At 35.9% G+C, this 17,634-nt stretch overlaps 1 protein-coding gene across 2 annotated transcripts in view; it reads left to right on the top strand.

Annotated features, from left to right (window-relative positions):
• Positions 1–17,634, top strand: part of DMXL1 (Dmx like 1) — a 130,168-nt gene that overhangs the window by 75,809 nt on the left and 36,725 nt on the right. For both annotated transcript variants that reach the window (XM_039244948.1, XM_039244947.1), the window contains exons 29-33: positions 5,077–5,255; positions 9,948–10,078; positions 12,184–12,269; positions 13,667–13,868; positions 15,349–15,466. In XM_039244948.1, the coding sequence (XP_039100879.1) occupies positions 5,077–5,255; positions 9,948–10,078; positions 12,184–12,269; positions 13,667–13,868; positions 15,349–15,466 (716 nt within the window). The remainder of the gene's footprint in view (positions 1–5,076; positions 5,256–9,947; positions 10,079–12,183; positions 12,270–13,666; positions 13,869–15,348; positions 15,467–17,634) is intronic.

The following is a 17,634-nucleotide window of genomic DNA, read 5'->3' as shown; positions in this document are numbered from 1 at the left end:
TATTTGAATATTTTTTATTGTATTTTATAATAATTGCAATTGTGAGGACTATAAATTTTTAGCCTGATATAATTATATTAATGATATTTTCTGTCTCTGAATTGAGGAATGAAATATAAAATGAGTATTTTATTTATAAGCATACTTTTTTTTAACTATGAGACTGCTAATGATATTTTAAAGTATATTTTTGGCATTTGATTATTTATGTTAAATACAGATCAGAAAATCCAGATGTTTTACTCTTTCCCCCTCAAACTTGTATAAAAATAAGCTTTGTATTCAGTAGTGATTGATTATACATGTCATTGCTCTCCTTCCTTTAGCAAAATATACAAAATAGCATCATTTCTTGACCAGAAGAGGTAGGACTTGAGCAATTTTAAAATAGAAAACAATCATCTATTTAAAATATAGGTGAATATGCCACACCCTTTTGATTGGCTGCTGAAAAGTAGTACTGTAGGACAGTTATCTCCAGATTTTTTATTGTATCACCCTAGCGACAAAACATGCTTAACCAAGTCCTCAATACAAGTGTACTTATTTATTTAAAATACATGTACTCTTCTTGATCCAGATATTAAATATTGACAAATTTTGTTTTCTTCTTCCTGTTATGACTTCCCTCCCCTTTCCGCACCCCTTCTCACCCCTTCTTTCTTTTCCTTCCCCTAGTGCTTCTCCTTTTCTTTGGCTTCTTTCTCACTCTTCTCCTCTGCTCTCCCTCTACTCCTTTCTTTTCCTTCTCCTCTTACTCTGTTTCTCTTCTCTTCCTTTTTCCCCAATTCTACTCATTTAAAAAAAATCAATCTAAGTAATAGATTTACTTACTATGTACTTAGTAGATTTTAATATTCCAGTGAATCACTTTGAACACCAACCACTTTGGTGACTACTACTTGCACTGTGATTTGGAGACAAATCACTACTTTCCACTAAGATAGTCATCGTTTCTTTTTCTTTTTTTTTTTTTTTAAAGAGACAGAGTGTGAGTGGGGGAGGGGCAGAAAGAGAGGGAGATACAAAATCCAAAGCAGGCTCCAGGCTCTGAGCTGCCAGCACAGACCCTGATGTGGGCCTCGAACTAAGCGAGCCTTGAGATCATCACCTGAGCCAAAGTTGGATGCTTAACCAACTGAGCCACCTAGGCACCCCATTCATTGTTTTATTTTTATAGGTACTTAGAAAGCAGGTGCCAGGTAATGATCTGAGGAAAACCTTGGGAGTCAGTCAGTTTTTTTTTTTTTTTTTAATGTTTGTTTTAGAGAGAGAGAGACAGAATGTGAGCAGGGGAAGGACAGAGAGAGAGGAAGACAGAATCCGAAGCAGGCTCAGGCTTTGAGCTGTCAGCACTGAGCCTGATGTGGGACTCAAACTCATGAACCGCGAGATCATGACCTGAGCCGGAGTTGGACGCTTAACTGACTGAGCCACCTAAGCTCCCCGAGAGTCAGTCTTTCTAAAATGTTGAAAATACCACCTGTCAGACATTTTTTAGCCATAATTTTTTTCTTTGAGGATTAAGAAGTGCCTTAAATTTACTGCTCCCGTAATCTCCTGTTTTGGTCTTTCCTTTTAAGAATCTTTGAAGTTTACTTGTAAAATCATGTTTTACAGATAATTTTCAGAATATTTGATATGTGTTGGCATATATTTTTACTTCTCAAACTTTTTGCCTACAGTGGATGCTAAAGAGTGAATACACACCTCTTACACTGAATTTTCTTGCCAAAAGCAAGAAATCGATTTGAAATCTATTTTATCTTGAATGTACATGACTTTTATCATATATATATCTTTGTTTCTTTGAAATAAAATGTTTTAAGTCATCATTTAAATTACTTACCTTCATCCTCCCACGCCTTAAATTTTGGAGCTAGATTTGAAAGTCCAGGGTCTTCAAGCCTCCTGATGGCTTCATTGCACTCTCTGGCGCACTTGTAGATAAGGGTGCCTTAGACTGAGGAGCAAAGAATGAGATCACTTTGCTGGTTATTTTGAGGTCAGGTTTTTAAAACATTAAAGCCTAGGTTTATAATATTAATTTTGTGTCTGATAAGCTGAAAAAAGTTAACTTATTAGCCTTATTCTGTTTTGATTTTAATCAAAGCAATATATGTGCATGGTAACAAATCTAGTAGTCCAGAAGAATTCATGATAAAAAGCAACATTGTCTTTCTTCTCTGAACCTCCTCTAGGCCCATTCTTTAGCTGTAACCTCGTAGCCATTTCTCTAGTTCTTTTGTGAGTTATTTTGGGAGTCATTTCCATAGTTCCAAGAAAACCACTGCAGAGTGAAGATAGGGTTCTTAGGAAGGAAGGAAAAGTATATTTGCATGTTCAGTCCACTATCTTACCTTTAAAGGTACTTTTTTCTTTCAAGATTTTATTTAAATTCAAATTAGTTAACATGCAGTGTAATAATAGTTTCAGGGGTAGAATTTAGTGATTCATCACTTGAATATAATACCCAGTGCTCATCACCCATTTAGCCCATCCCCCCCCACTCCCCTCCCCTCGATCAACAGTCAGTTTTTCCCTATAGTTATTAGTCTCATGGTTTGCCTCCCTGTTTTTATCTTATATTATTTTTTCTTCTCTTCCCCTGTATTCATCCTTTTGTTTCTTAGATTTTACTTAGGAGTGAAATCATACAGTATTTATCTTTCTTCTGACTGAGCTAAACATTTGCTTAGCATAATACACTCAAGCTCCATCCATGACATTGCAAATGGCACGGTTTCATTCTTTTTGATGGCAGAGTAATATTCCATTGCGTATATATATGTGTGTGAGTGTGTGTGTGAACACACCACGTCTTCTTTATCCATTCATCAGTTGATGAACACTTGGTCTCTTTCCATACTTTGGCTGTTGTGAATAGTGCTCCTCTAAACATTAGGGTTCACATGCTCCTTTGGATCACTGTTACTGTACTTTTAAAGTACTATGAATCCAAAACAGCCAAGAAATTTATTTTTAAAATTTATGTTAGTGTGTGATTCTTTTTTCCTATGGGTATGATAGTTTCGCCTTATCCGCTCTCTAGCCTCTTTGTATTCATTATAATTCATAAACTCCATATCCAAGTTCCTTTTCATTTCTCCCTAATACTGTATTTTCCCCCCTTCTGTAACTGGTAAAGTAACCATTTACTCTCTAAGTAACAAGAGTAGAGCCAGGTTTTATCCAAGGAGTGGCAGAGGTTCCTGATATTTATTAGCATTTTCAGATACAAGCAGCGCAGCACTCAGCCACTCTAGGTAGTCTCTCTTGGTACTTCACGACTACTCTAACCCCACGTGATAAAATATATAATTGCCTTAGGTCTTGCTGTAATTGAAGGGAAAGGAGGAGCATCTACAAGTTAAGGGTTGGTTTCTTGTTTGCTGGGAGGCATCACTCAGGTCCTTTTATTTCTAGCCTTTCAAATAAGATAACATTCAGTAATGTGAATCTTTTGCCAATTTTTTCTGTCCTTGTTCATCGAAAGTATTTTCAGAAGTAGTTTTATACTTTTGGCCTTAAGTCTGTAACTTTAAACATTTACCCCCAGTGTGGTGACTTTCTCATTTTCATGTCAGTATCTGGGTTCCCAGGCAGTACTTCTAAATTTTTTCTTTTTAAAAATCTTCTTAGGTTTTGCTTTTAAAACTCTAATTTCTTTTTTATCACATAGCTGTCTTGGCAAAAATGTATTTGTTTAGCATTATTTGTAAGTTTTATTTTTCCAGAGATCCTTTATGCTTGGATGTTTATTTGCATTCTGATCTAAAAACAAAACAAAAAGCCAAATAGTAATGTTAAAGTCAAATGATAAATTTATTTTAAACCACAGCATTAATTTTTGAAAGCCAAAGAGTACCTTTATGTTCTAAATTTTTTACTTGATCAGAATTTGGTGGAACCACTGTTTAAGTTTTAGAGTGTATATATGTATGCAACAGATACATTAGAAGCATGATCATTGAGTATCAATTGCTTATAAAAACAAAAAAAATTACACGTTTTAATTTGATAGTTTCTTTTAAAATCATTGGAAAGGTTATGTAATAATCATTGCACTTTTTAGCACTCTTTTGGAATTTTATTCATTTTAGTTTCCTTTTTTTCTGAAATAACTGAATAACTTTGTTAAACTCAGCTTGGCTGTAGCTTGATATAATGCATGAGCATGCTGTTTTTGCAAGCTGAGTAGCTTCCAACAATAAAACAAAATTGTATTACAGAACAAATATTTGCATTCCTTTGGGAGGTAAGTAAATTCTCACTGAAACCACTGAAGGAGAATGTTGGTGTGCCTTATTGTGGAATTGTTGTTGATTAGACCTCTGCTTCTGTCTAGGAGATCCTTAGTTCTCTACTGGTGATATGCATCTCGTGACTTGGTATTTGTCAAAGATTTGTCTAACTTGTTTTTCTTTACTAAGGCCCTTAATACTCTAAAGTAAAATACTAAAGAATACTAACTGTTAAATGTTTAGAAGTTAAAACAACAAAGATTGCATTTTCTCCCTTGTATTTGTTATTCCACTGACCAGAGAATTCCATATGGAAGCCATTTCCAAAAGTCTGATTTAATTTAATTAAGTTACATATTTGAATTTTTTTTATATTTTCAGTGAAAACATATAGTTTTGTTTGGATATAAAAGGCCAAGGGATTACTAAAGAATCTCCTAAGTGAGTTGTTGCTTTTAATTAACATTGACATCCCATTGATATTTTTTGTCTTCCCTGATAAACACAAATTAGAGGAATGTAGATAATTTTCTTTCATGATCTTAGTTCATTTGTGGACTCACTTATTATAAGCAGATACTATATCCCATTACCGACATATACGATAGAAAAGTTAACATTCAGGGAATGAGGGATAAGTTGAGATAAAAGCAAAGATTGCTGTTTATGGTGACTTTTGTTTCACTTCTACCTATTTTATTACTTCACTATCATAATAATTCACTTTTGTGTGTGTGCTAATTTGTAACCTTAAATCTTATATAAAGATAGGTGAAGTTAGTACAGTGGAAATAGTGCTTACCCGAATAACACTTTATTTTGTTTTTATTAGTTTCTTCACTTGTGGAAGAAGGAGAGAAACAGAACAAACGTTTTAGGCCATCCAAAATGTCTTGCAGAGAATCTGCCCCACCGACCTCTTCCTCACCACCAGTTAGCCAGGAGTTACTGACAGTCAAAGAGAAGTTCATCCCACCGGAGCTCAGTATCTGGGACTACTTCATAGCCAAGGTAGTGAAAGTGCCACACAGAAAAATATTTATGCAGTGAAATGGAAATGAGAATGTTTAAAATAAGTGTAATTGCTGCAGCTTCTAAGTGTTTTCCGGCTCTGATTTAGAAAATTTTTATTTTATCAGGCTACATAACACCCCCCCACACACAAAAAAAAAAAACCCCTCAAAAACAATTGGCCATTTTCAGCCAGTTTTTAAGACAGTTCTTTGGTAAGTTATGATTTCTTCATTTTAAATAAAATAAAGTTCTAGATGAAAAGATAAGTTGGTCAGTAGCTTCATGCTAATGTACATGACTGTAATGAAGGGATCAAGACTGCTAGAAGCACAGAGCCATTCAGGCTGCCGCCCCTTGTCTGTACTACAGACAGTCCTGCATTGTCCTCATGTGCACACATTACAGTTACTGGGTCCCTCAGCAACATGAGTCCCTCAACAACATGGCTTAAAGTTTCCACAACTTATTAACTGTGAGTAATTGCATAAAGTACAAACTTCCCTGCTTGCTCTTTAGTCCTCAGTTCACTATGTAAGTAACAGATGTACCTCGGGTTTAGTGACTGTCACAACAGTTCTTTCAAAGTCTATTGGTGATTGACCATTTAGTGCCTGTTACCAGTTCATATGCAGACCGAAGAGTGTGTTGCTGTCTTGGCTCCCATGATGAACTCAAGTGACATTTTATAGAATTGGATAATCAGAAGAGGGAACCACCTCACGAAGATGAAAGTGCAACAAAACCATGAAAAGTGGTAGCACTGTAAATGAAATTCAAATCACATATAAATGAAGTTGTAGAAGAAAGTAGCTAACTGTAGGACCATTGACAATGCTCTCATTTGAGAGACTCTAGATGTGCAACCAGAAGACTTAGTGAAGGCTAACTTGTTAACACGAATGAGGAAAGTGTGACCGAAAGAGGACCATATTCTAGAGAGAGTGAAATTGGCAAAAAACAAATCAAAACAAAACAAAGCCCTTCACATTAAAGGAACTCTGGGTAATATTTCACAACATTGAAGGTGTGAAGAAGAAAATGTTGGAAGCTGCTACAAACTTAGAAACAAATATGACGACGATTTGCCAAGGATTAGGAAAGATGTTTGCTTTGTATCCTAAATTATAGAGATAGAAGGCAAGGACTGTTCAGAGTACTCTTGCTAATTTTTTTACAATGACATAAAACACTTAATTCTCAATATTTATATTTTAATTACAGTGTTCTAAGTACTGTTTTTACTATTTTTCAATTTTCCTATACATTTATTGCTGACCATAAGAGTTTTTAATGTTTCAAAATATTTTTCATAGTCACAGAATATCTGTAAGTTTTCCTTTGCTTATTAAGATTGCCGTGGGGCCACTGGGTGCTCCATCAGTTAGGCGTCTGACTTCAGCTCAGGTCATGATATCACAGTTCGTGGGTTTGAGCCCTGCGTCTGGCTCTGTGCTGACAGCTCTGAGCCTAGAGCCTGCTTCAGATTCTTTGTCTCCCTCTTTCTCTTCCCCTCCCCAGCTCATGCTCTGTCTCTCTCTGTCTCTCAAAAATGAATAAACATTTAAAAAAAAATCGAAAATTGCCTTAGAGTGGCTTCAGCTTGCATGGTCCTTGTCACATTCTTGTGCTTCCATACAAAGCAGAAGTGGCATGTATATGTCTTCTGCTTTTTTTATGATCAGCCCAATCCCTCACATTCTCAACTTTCAGATGTTCTTCACATTTTCTTCTATTAATTGACACCAAACCATTTTCTGGTGACACCAGTCCCTCAGGGGGGTTAGCTTTTATTTTTCTTGTATTGTACAATGTGTGGGGTAAAGACAGGTATTTGTATCTCCTCGTTCCTCATTGCCTTTTACAGAGTCATACATTTATTCAGCAAATATTTATTGAGCATGTTGTTGATACGGGAATGTCTGTATGTCATCTTCATTTCTGAAGCACAGTTTTAACTGACAAAGGATTCTTCCTCAGCACGGCCTTCTTTAGCTCTCTCCGTTCCTGGATCTTGTTATATTTCTGGCTGCTCTGCTCTTGTCTCAGTTTATACCACAGCCTCCAGGCTAGTCGAGATGTTAGCCTTTCCTAGCTGTTAGGTAATGAGATCTCTGTCATTCTTGACAGGGCCATTGGGGTGGGGTTTTTATTAGTCAGCCCCTCTGGCCGTGCAGCAGCGTTCTCAGTCCTCCCGGATGCCCTGCTGGCTCCCGCGGACCCCTGTCACACAGCGTGGCAGGGAGGGGGTTGCAGAGGCGCTGGCCAAAATGCCAGGTGCTTCTCTGGGTGTTGTATGTAGTGATCGATTTGCAGTGTCTTTAAAAGGACCTTTTTCACAACTTTGTTCAGTTTTCCTGTTGCTTTCTGGTCAGAGGACTTACGAAGCTGCTCACTCAGCTCTTTTGGAAATTCTGCCATCCCCGCGTTCCTTCACCAGGCTGCCTTAAACCAAGGGCTTTGTAGCTTCAGGCTCCCCACATCTCCTCCTCTGTCCTCCCCGTATAAGAATGCTCTCATCTTACAGGTCATTAGAAAGGTAGGATCACACAAAACTCTCACCATCGTGTCATGAAGCTATACCTGCATTTGTTCCCATCTTATTCCTTCTTCCTGTCAGACTCCAGTTCTGTTCTGAATCCCTGTCATGCTTTCCTTCTCTACTCCTCACTGTATCTTCAGTTCTTTTGTCTCTACAGGCTGCTCCCCATCAAAACAGAAATGTGCTTTCCTGTCTCCCATTCCATGTGCTGCTTTGATGCCCAGACTTTTCCCAGTTATCATCCCATTTCTCAGCTTCTTGTTACCATTCAACTTTTCAAAACTGTATACACATTTTTTCCTGTTACTTTAGGTCCCTTTCATAGTTCCATTGTGCGACTTCTGACAAAACTACCCCTCTGCAACTGCTATTGTTGAGACTCAGAGGGCATCCATGTTGTCACATATAACTGAAGCCTCTCTATCATCATCCTTTATGAACTCTTAGCAGTATTCAACACATAAAACTATTTCCTCCTTTGAAACACTTTTTTGTCTTGCTCTCTTAATGCCAATTTCTTCTTTTTCCCTAGCCTTACTATTTATTCTTTCATGGTCTTCTTTCTTCATCCTTCCTTTTCTGCCTGACCTATAATCTTAATCTTCTTCAAGATTTGGGTTTTTGATACTTATCTTGTCCAACACCTCACTCTCACAACCAAAGTTCTCTCATGTTAGTAAATGGCACCTTCAGCCTAATAGTTGCTCAAGCCAGAAACCCAGAAATAGTCTTTTTTCTCTCTGTTCCTTGCTCTCCATATTTATTGGCACATCTGTCAGTGCTTTCCCTGAAATACACCATCAGTATGTAATTACTCTCCATCTTCATCACTGACACCTGTGACTGTGCTGTCGAAGACTGACCTCTGTGCTCTGCAGCCGAAATAGACCAAGAAGACAGAGTTTGGGGATAAAGAGGAACATTGGTTTTATTGCTTTGCCAGGTGAGGAGGCTGAAGCAGGCTAATGCCTTCAGATCTGCAGACCTTCCTGGGGTAAAAGGCTAATGGGATTTTTAGGAAAATACAGAATCTGGGCAGTTTAGAGAGCAATCTGGCCCGTGTGCCAGCCAGATTGGCCAGGTCTCTCGACTAGCACAGGTGCCGGCCATCCGAGTCTCATCACTGAGTATGCACTGAGGTCAGCAAGATGTCCACAGCAATACCAAGTCATGGAACAAAAGATTCTACAGAAGAACACACGAAGGGGAGAGGGAGGCTTTAAGAATGAGAAAGAGAAAAATGTGTTCAGTTTGAAGGCAAGCCTTGCTGAAGCAATAGTGTGTCCATCTTAATTTCCATCCACGTTTATGTTTCTGTAGCCGTTTCATCCAGACTGTCAACTCTTGCCTTACTTAATTACTAACATCTCCGTTTCTACTCTTGCCTTTTGAGTTTTCTCTCATAAGAGAGGAGGCATAGTAATAGTCTTAGGGTGCAAATCTCAATACCTGTCCTCTACTTAAAAATCACTAGTGACATCCTGTTGCCCTCTTGACTGTGACCTGGACACACCCTTCCCTACCTGTCACCTGCCATTCTCTTGAGTGTTCACCCCAACACTGACCCTCCTGCATTAGTGGCCTCCAGTCAAACTGCTTTCTTTGCACACCAAACTCTTTACCATGGTAAGGCCATTACCTGTTTCCACTGCTCACAAGGCTTTTCTTCCCTCCTGATCTGTTCCTTACTTTTCAAAAAGGCCTTTCATGATCAGTTCATCTCTGTTCTTGTTACTCTTCTCTAACCCAGCTGTCCTTTTTATTACAATAAAATATCTGTATACGTATAGAGATAGCACAACTGTGTACAGTTTCTATTTTTTGCTAGTTTTTTCCTCTAAAATGAAAGCTCTTTGAGTGCAGTGATGGTGTTTATGTCTCAAAAATTCTTATAGTAAGTATACTTTTTGGTGTGTTGACACTTGATTAATTTTTTGTTGAATGGCTGCATTAATAAGAGAATTCTGTCAAGTAAGGTCAAAGGCATAGGATGTCAAAAGAGCCAAATACTGATTACTTTACTTTCTTACAATAAAGTATCAGAAAATGAGATAAGTTGCTAATATTAGACTCTGTAATTGCATGTTTTAAATCAGGGAGTTGAATGATAAATCCTCTAACCTTTTTGTTTTTGTTTTTGTTTTTTTAAGCCTTTTCTCCCACCTTCCCAAAGTAGAGCAGAGTATGATTCAGAGGAGAGTCTGGAGAGTGATGATGATGATGATGATGTTTTAGCTTCCGATTTCCATCTCCAAGAGCATTCTAATTCAAATTCATATAGGTATGGAATATTTAATTTTGTTTCTTTTTAAAAATTCATCATGGCTTATATACATAATACTTTTAAAATAATGCATATGAAATTAATAGCTTGTTGAATTATAACACATAACTCAAATTTATTTAGATGAAATTGTAAGATTCCTTTCTTTAACAGTAATTTCACGGTTAATTTACTCTCTATGAATCAGTCCTCACAAATGCTATTAGACTATTCCTTGCCCTTTGCTCCCTGAGATAAACAAACCCCACTGTTTTAGCCTAAAAAACACAGTATCTTTTCAGTATATACTAATGCTCTAAGATGTCAGTGATTATGTCTTAAAAATGGCTTCCCCATGTTATAAAAATCATAAATGTTCAAAATGTTCACCCTCACCTCCAAAGCTGCATTATCCTTATATGCATGGGTAATGGTGTATTATCTTGTCTCTGTTGATAATGTTGTATATCTCTGAAAGGTGTACACATTTTATTAAGACATTGTATGTTAATGATATGATAGAAAAATAGAAATTTTTTATTAGTAATAAGTAGTATATTAGGGGAAATGAAGTAGTCCTTTATTGAAAGGAAAAATTAGGAGATATTTACTTACTAGTATACTGTTGTTTTCCTGTTGACTTAATTTTGTTTTTTGAATATACAAAATATTTACATGGCTCAAAAGTCAAACTGTGCAATTTAGTAACAACAAAAAGAAGACAACCCAATGTAAAAAACATGGCAAATGACTTGAATAGATGTTTTTCTAAAGAAGATATAAAAATGGCCAATCAGTAAATGAAAAGATTCTCTCTATCACTAATCATTAGGTGAATGCAAATTGAAGCCAGAGTGAGAGATCACTTCACATCCCTTAGCATGACTGCTATCAAAAAGAAAATAACAGTGTTGGCAAGAATGCAGAGAAATTGGACCCTTTGTGCCCTATTGGTGGGAATGTGAAATGGTAGCACCACTATGGAAAACATTATGGCAGTTCCTCAGAAATTAAAAACAGAATTACCACATGACCCAGCAATTTCATTTCTGAGTATATACCCAAAAGAATCAAAATAAACAAGGTCTTGAACAGGTATTTTTACAAACTATGTTCATAGTAGTGTTATTCCTAGTAGCCAAAGTGTAAAAGTACTGTCTGTTGACAGATGAAGGTAGTATATGCCTAAAATACTTACAATACCAACCTAAAGAGAGGATGGAAATCCTGATACCTGTTACAACATGGATGAACCTTGAGGACAGTATGCTCAGTGAAATAAACCAGTCACAGAAAGACAAATACTGTATAATTTCATATATGAGATACTTAAGAGTAGTCAGATTCATAGAGACAGAAACTCTCTATGAATGGTGGTGGCCAGGGACTAGGATAAGGGGGAAATGGGGGAATTATTAGTCAACGGGGAGAGTTCTAATTTTTCAAGATGAAAAGCCTTCTAGAAATAGACGGTGGTGATGGTTTCACAAGAATGTGAATATACTTAATGCCTCTGAACTGTACACTTAAAAATAGTTAAGATGGTAAGCTATATGTTATGTGTATTTAACCATAATTTAAAATAATAAAAAGCTAGTACTCTAAGAAATAAAAGTGTTTCACTTTAAGAGAAGCTGAAATTTCTTTTTTTAATAAAAAAGCAAAACTATATAAAAATGTGAAATTAGAAGTCGCACATTTCCGTCTTCCACTCATTTCCTCCTCTACATTCATTTTTATTAGTTTCTGTTTATCTATTTGCAAAATAATTGTGTGTGTGTGTGTGTGTGTGTGTGTGTGTGTGTGTGTAAAATCTTATTTCACTGCTTTCTTACATGGAAGGTAACAGGTAGCATACTATATATAGTGTTCTATAATTTGCTTATTAATACATACTGGAATTCACTTCATATTAATACTTCGAGATCCTCCATTAATTGGTTGGTTCTACTCTTTTGCTATTTTATATAAGACTGACATGAGTAACTACATGCATATGTTGTTTTGTTTTGGGAAAAGCATAGCCACAGAGTAGATTTTTGGTGGTTAAATTGTTGGGTTAAAGTGGTGTGCTCTTCTAAAACCCTAAGTAAATTTTTAACACATTCCTGTTTTATTTTTAGTTGGTCGTTGATGCGCTTGGCAATGGTGCAGTTGGTACTCAACAATCTGAAGACTTTCTATCCCTTTGCAGGTCACGATCTTGCAGGTAATGAATATCTTAACATGAACTAATATTCCGAGTGCTTTTGAATTACTATTTTTTTTTAAATAGTGGAGAAAAACTTTAGTAACTTCCTGTTGTAAAAGATAAGTTTCTTTTAACCAAACCAGCCATCTATAAATATTTTATATATGTGCCCTTATGAGGACATCATCCAAGAAAGCAGGGAATCTGAACCTGATGTGACTGACTATATTGAGACTTTTTTTTATAGCTATAACCAAGGTATTGGGGGATTTAATAGCAGTAGACACGTAGAAAACTGAGCACGTGCAAAAACTTAGTGATTATTAACTCCAGGGGAAGAAAAGATTGTTCAGAGAGGAAGGGGCATGATAGTATACCACATAGCTCAGCTATGATCTATATTTATAAATAGATATAACAAGGTAAACACGAAAACACCAATTTTACCAAAAATTATGTCACTATATTGCAGTGATGGAGATACAGGTTTATTTTCATATTCCAGAGTAATAAATTAGTACATCATTTCTAAAATTGAAAAATCATGAATTCACAGTATAAGCATGTATTTAGATCTTCAGAGGTAAACAGGAGTAGGGATAAGTTGAAAGTGAAATGAGGACTCATGTGAATGAAAGTGTACAGAACTAGAAAGCATTGAATTTACTGGTATATATTATTTAACTTTTTGTTTTTACTTTTGTGTATTATTTTGATTTTCTAAACAAGTTTTAAATATACCCACATAGGGGACACCTGGGTGGCTCAGTCTGTTAAGTGTCTGACTTTGGCTCAGGTCATGATCACACAGTTCGTGGGTTCGAGCCCTGCGTTGAGCTCTGTGCTGACGGCTAGCTCAGAGCCTGGGGCCTGCTTCAGATTCTGTATCTCCCCCTCTCTCTGACCCTCCCCTGATCACGCTGTCTCTCTCTCAGAAATAAATAAAATATTTAAAATATATATATATACCAATATAGAATTGAGTTGTGTGTGTGTGTGTATCATATAGAAATATATACCGTATAGAAATTAAAGGCTTAAAGCAATTACTTTCCCTCCAATATATCTTTGTAATATTCAGGTACATTTTTTCATGTGAAATTAAAGCCAGCAGCAGTAATTGATATAGCAGTACTTTGTATCATAAGTCATAAATGTTATTCCAAGTTGTACTTGTAAAGCTATGATATAATTTCAACTTAGATTTCTCTTCTTTTCTGTTTTTCAGGGCGACCTAATTATGTTGAAATACAGATTTCATTACATGTTTTTTTTTTAATCCTGTAGATTTCTGTGCCCACCTCTCTTCCACATCCCCTCTGCCAAAATGGGTCTCCTTTCAGTCATTCTTACAGTTGAATGTGACATTTTACTACAGAAGACAGATGTGGGTTATTTTTATTTTCTCTTTTTAGAACTTCCAGTTAGTTCACCACTTTGTCATGCGGTTCTGAAAACTCTTCAGTGTTGGGAACAAGTTCTTCTCCGAAGACTTGAAATCCACGGTGGGCCACCTCAAAACTATATCGCAAGTCATACCTCTGAAGAGAGTTTGTCTGCAGGTCCTGCAATTCTCCGCCATAAAGCTTTGCTGGAACCTACAAACACTCCTTTCAGGTAGGTTTTCCTATGGATACTGGTTTTAAATTTTTTTTTTTTTTAATTTTTTTAAAATGTTTTATTTATTTCTAGGAGAGAGACAGCATGAGTAGGGGAGGGTCAGAGAGAGGGAGTCACAGACTCTGAAACAGGCTCCAGGCTGTGAGCTGGCGGTCAGCACAGAGCCCGACGCGGGGCTCGAACCCACGAACCGTGAGATCATGACCTAAGCGAAAGTCGGACGCTTAACCAACTAAGCCACCCAGGCGCCCCTTAAATATTTTTTAATGTTTATTTATTTTTGAGAGAGAGAGAGAGAAGCACAAGTGGGATGGGGACGGGCAGAGAGAGGGAGACACAGAATCTGAAGCACACTCCAGGCTCCAAGCTGTCAGCTCAGAGTCCGACGTGGGCCTCGATCCCACGAACTGCAAGATCATGACCTGAGCCACAGTCAGATGCTTAATTGACTAAGCCACCCAGGTGCTTCCTATGGATACTGTTTTTTAAGTCAGAGTTTTACTAAATCAGAATGCTATCAATTAGTAATTTTTAAAAAATGCTTAAGGCCTTCTGTGTCTAATTTGCAGTTCTTGGCTCATATCTGTGTCTTTGGTGTATATAGCAGGCCAGAGGTTAGCAAACATTTCCTACAAAGGCCCAGATAGTAAATATCTTAGATTTTACAGACCCTTGAATCCTTGTTGCAGCTATTAAACTGCCATTGTAGAGTGAAAGCAACCATAGACAATAAGTAAACATGGTCATGGCTGTGATCCAATAAACTTTATTTTTGAAAATGAAAGGCAGGCTGAATTTGACCCATGGGCCAGTTTTATTTCTGCTCACTCGGGAACAGTGGTCTTCAAAATATTTAGTTAGCAAACTGTTGTACTGTCCACGGGGAGATGAAGCATTTGCACCAAAAGGTGAATCCATGCAATGCTTGTTTCATCAATAAAGTCTTGCTACTACAAAATGTTAACGGAATTAAACAGTGTACTTAGAGGCTTAGTTACACAGTTGACTTACATTATTTCACAGGTTCTTAACCATAGTGAGGAGCAGTAACAGTTCTTGCACTGTTGTGTGTTCACAGATACTTGGAGTAGCTCTGCCTCTAGATCTCTTCTAGGAAGCCTCATTATTTTGGTAGATCTTCTGATCATAGGGGTCAGAAACTGCAACTTGGAGCCAAATCCACCCCTCCTGCATTGTAAACAAAATTTACTGGATCACAGCCACACCCTTTCATTTTAATATTATCTATGGTGCTTTCCTTCTTTAGTGACTGAGTCGAGCGGTTGAAAGACAGACCATGTAGCCCTAAAATCTTAACAGTCAGGTCCTTTAAGAAAAAGTTTGCAGACTGCTGCCTAGATGGTGTGATCTGTTTCTAGTTTATTTATTATTATAAACATTCTTACAGCACCAAGGACATGTGGTCAAGTTAATCAGAGATCTCCAAAGTGTATAATTAAATATTCTGTCTCTGTAGATCTAAACACCATCTGGCACTGTCTGTGAAGAGACTTTGGCAGTACTTGGTGAAGCAGGAAGAAATTCAGGAAACGTTTATCAGAAATATATTCACAAAGAAAAGATGTCTGAATGAGGTATGTATAAGTTAAAACCTTTTTACTCTTTTATTACTGAAGTCTTGTATTATGTAACTATAAAGATTAAGTTGTATTTTATAACCCACTTTTATACCATAAACATATATTATGCAGTTAATAAATAGAAAAGGTAATTGAAAATGAGAGGGAATAGGTCACTATTTTCCTAAGTCAATTTTAAGTCATTCAGATGTATTTGGAACTTTTTTTTTCCCTAAAAAGTTTGTTTGAGTGAAGATTCTGTATCTTATTTGCTGTCTTTTAGTTGTCAAAGATTGCCATTTTAGGAAATAAAGTAGAAACTTCCCATGATTCTCATGTGATCATTAAAAGAAGTTTATCTTAGAAGTTTAACTGAAACTACGTTTGTATACTGAGAACATTACAAATATGTACATTTTCTTTTTATTCTTTTGATTATGCTTCTTAATTTTATAAATACAATTTATGTGTATTATGGCTAATTATGCTTTGATACTACCATTATAATGATTCTTTTTCACTTTTAGTTCAGTGCTTTAAAAAGTTCTATATTGATGATATGGGGAATTTGCACCTGAATGTAAATTAACATATTGCTTCCTTTTCTGTGACAGTATTGCTATTAAAAAAAATACTGGGTAAACTCAGTAGTGGACTTAGTGATGGTATTAATTCCTTACGTCCTCATGGACTTAAGACCCGCAGCTGGTGTGCGGATTGTATTTTGAGAAGCACTGAACTAGTCTGAAAGCAAGCTTTTGTATGGTTTTTGAAGTGGGAGGGGAAAAAAAGAAGGTATTTCACTTTTATTTCATTTGTATGGTTTTTGAAGTAGAATGGCTTCTTTCTCCTGATTTTATTTTTTTATTTTTTTTTATTTGAGTATAGTCACCATCCAGTGTTAACATTATTTTCAGGTGGACAACATAGTGACCCAACATTTTTATACATTAGAATGGCTTTTTAATAGACAGGTTAGGAAAAAGCAAGATGGCATATGATAACCTTAATGAAAAACAGAAATATTACATAGATCTCATGGTCTCTCGGTTTAAGCACTATTTTATAAGAAGCAACTGCGGGTGCTATTATTTAGTATTAACCTGATTATGTAACTATATTTGAATTAGCCACGCCAGGAAACAAAATACATAATTTTTTGTTAACTTAGAAAACTTCTAAAATGTGTACCTTAGGATAACATTGAAATCTAAACCAGAAATAGATAAAATAGATGTAATAAATAAAAGTATTTTTATTTAACCTTATGTAAGATGTATCTTAAATTTTTAGTATATGAATTACCATTAAACAGTTCAAGGAAATTTTTGGATAAGTAAAATTAAAAATAAATGTACTGAATCAGAGACTAATTAATTAGAATGTGTTTATTGATGAGGTAATGTTTCTGATTTTATTTCAAATATATCTTTGCCTAAAGTAATGTTTTACAAGTTAAAGCATTTTCATAATAGTGAATAAAACCCACCTGCTTTATCCAGTTCATACCTGCTTGCTGTGGAAAAAGTATGTTTGCTGTGCTTGTTATTCCTTGGGTTTCTCTGATGTACCTTGTAATATGAATATGAAAGTTGGCAGATCTGTTTCAAGTACAAAATCATTTTTTAACAAACATGGCCATATTTGATTAATATAGTTGTAAATATAAAAAACATTTCTCTACTGCTGATATAGTCAGTGTATTGGGGAAGTTAAATAATTCTCAAAACCAAGAACTGTTACACCACTAGATTGCCTAGTTGAATCAGGGAATAGAACCACTAAGGGAGGAGAGTAGCGTGACCAAGCCAGATACAGGAGGAAGGACAGCAGGTAGATGAGTGCAACTACACCTTTTAAATTCATTTGCTGTTTTATTTTGAGTTTTCTTCAGAGTTTGATAATACCTTAAGAAAATTTTAATTTTTGTGTTAGTAATCAAATGCATGCTTATGAATGTTGGACTGAAAAAAAGCTTTGTAAATAAGAGTGAACTAAATATTTTCTCTGAATTTTAGGGGTTTTTTTCCCCCCTGCGAAATGAGTATAATATAGTATTATTTTTGCAATATTTTAACCAGTAGATCTTACTTACTTAAAAACTGGCATCATTAATGGTAGATATTAGAAATTAATTGCTACTGCATTATTGTTTTATTCTTCATGGTAATAGTTTTTAAAAA

Source organism: Hyaena hyaena, unplaced genomic scaffold (genome assembly GCF_003009895.1).
Source record: "Hyaena hyaena isolate Hyena2069 unplaced genomic scaffold, ASM300989v1 scaffold_250, whole genome shotgun sequence".
In the NCBI taxonomy this organism is placed as follows: Eukaryota; Metazoa; Chordata; class Mammalia; order Carnivora; family Hyaenidae; genus Hyaena; species Hyaena hyaena.
The sequence above is the reverse complement of the archived record's forward strand: the minus strand, read 5'-3'. Positions and strand labels throughout refer to the sequence as shown.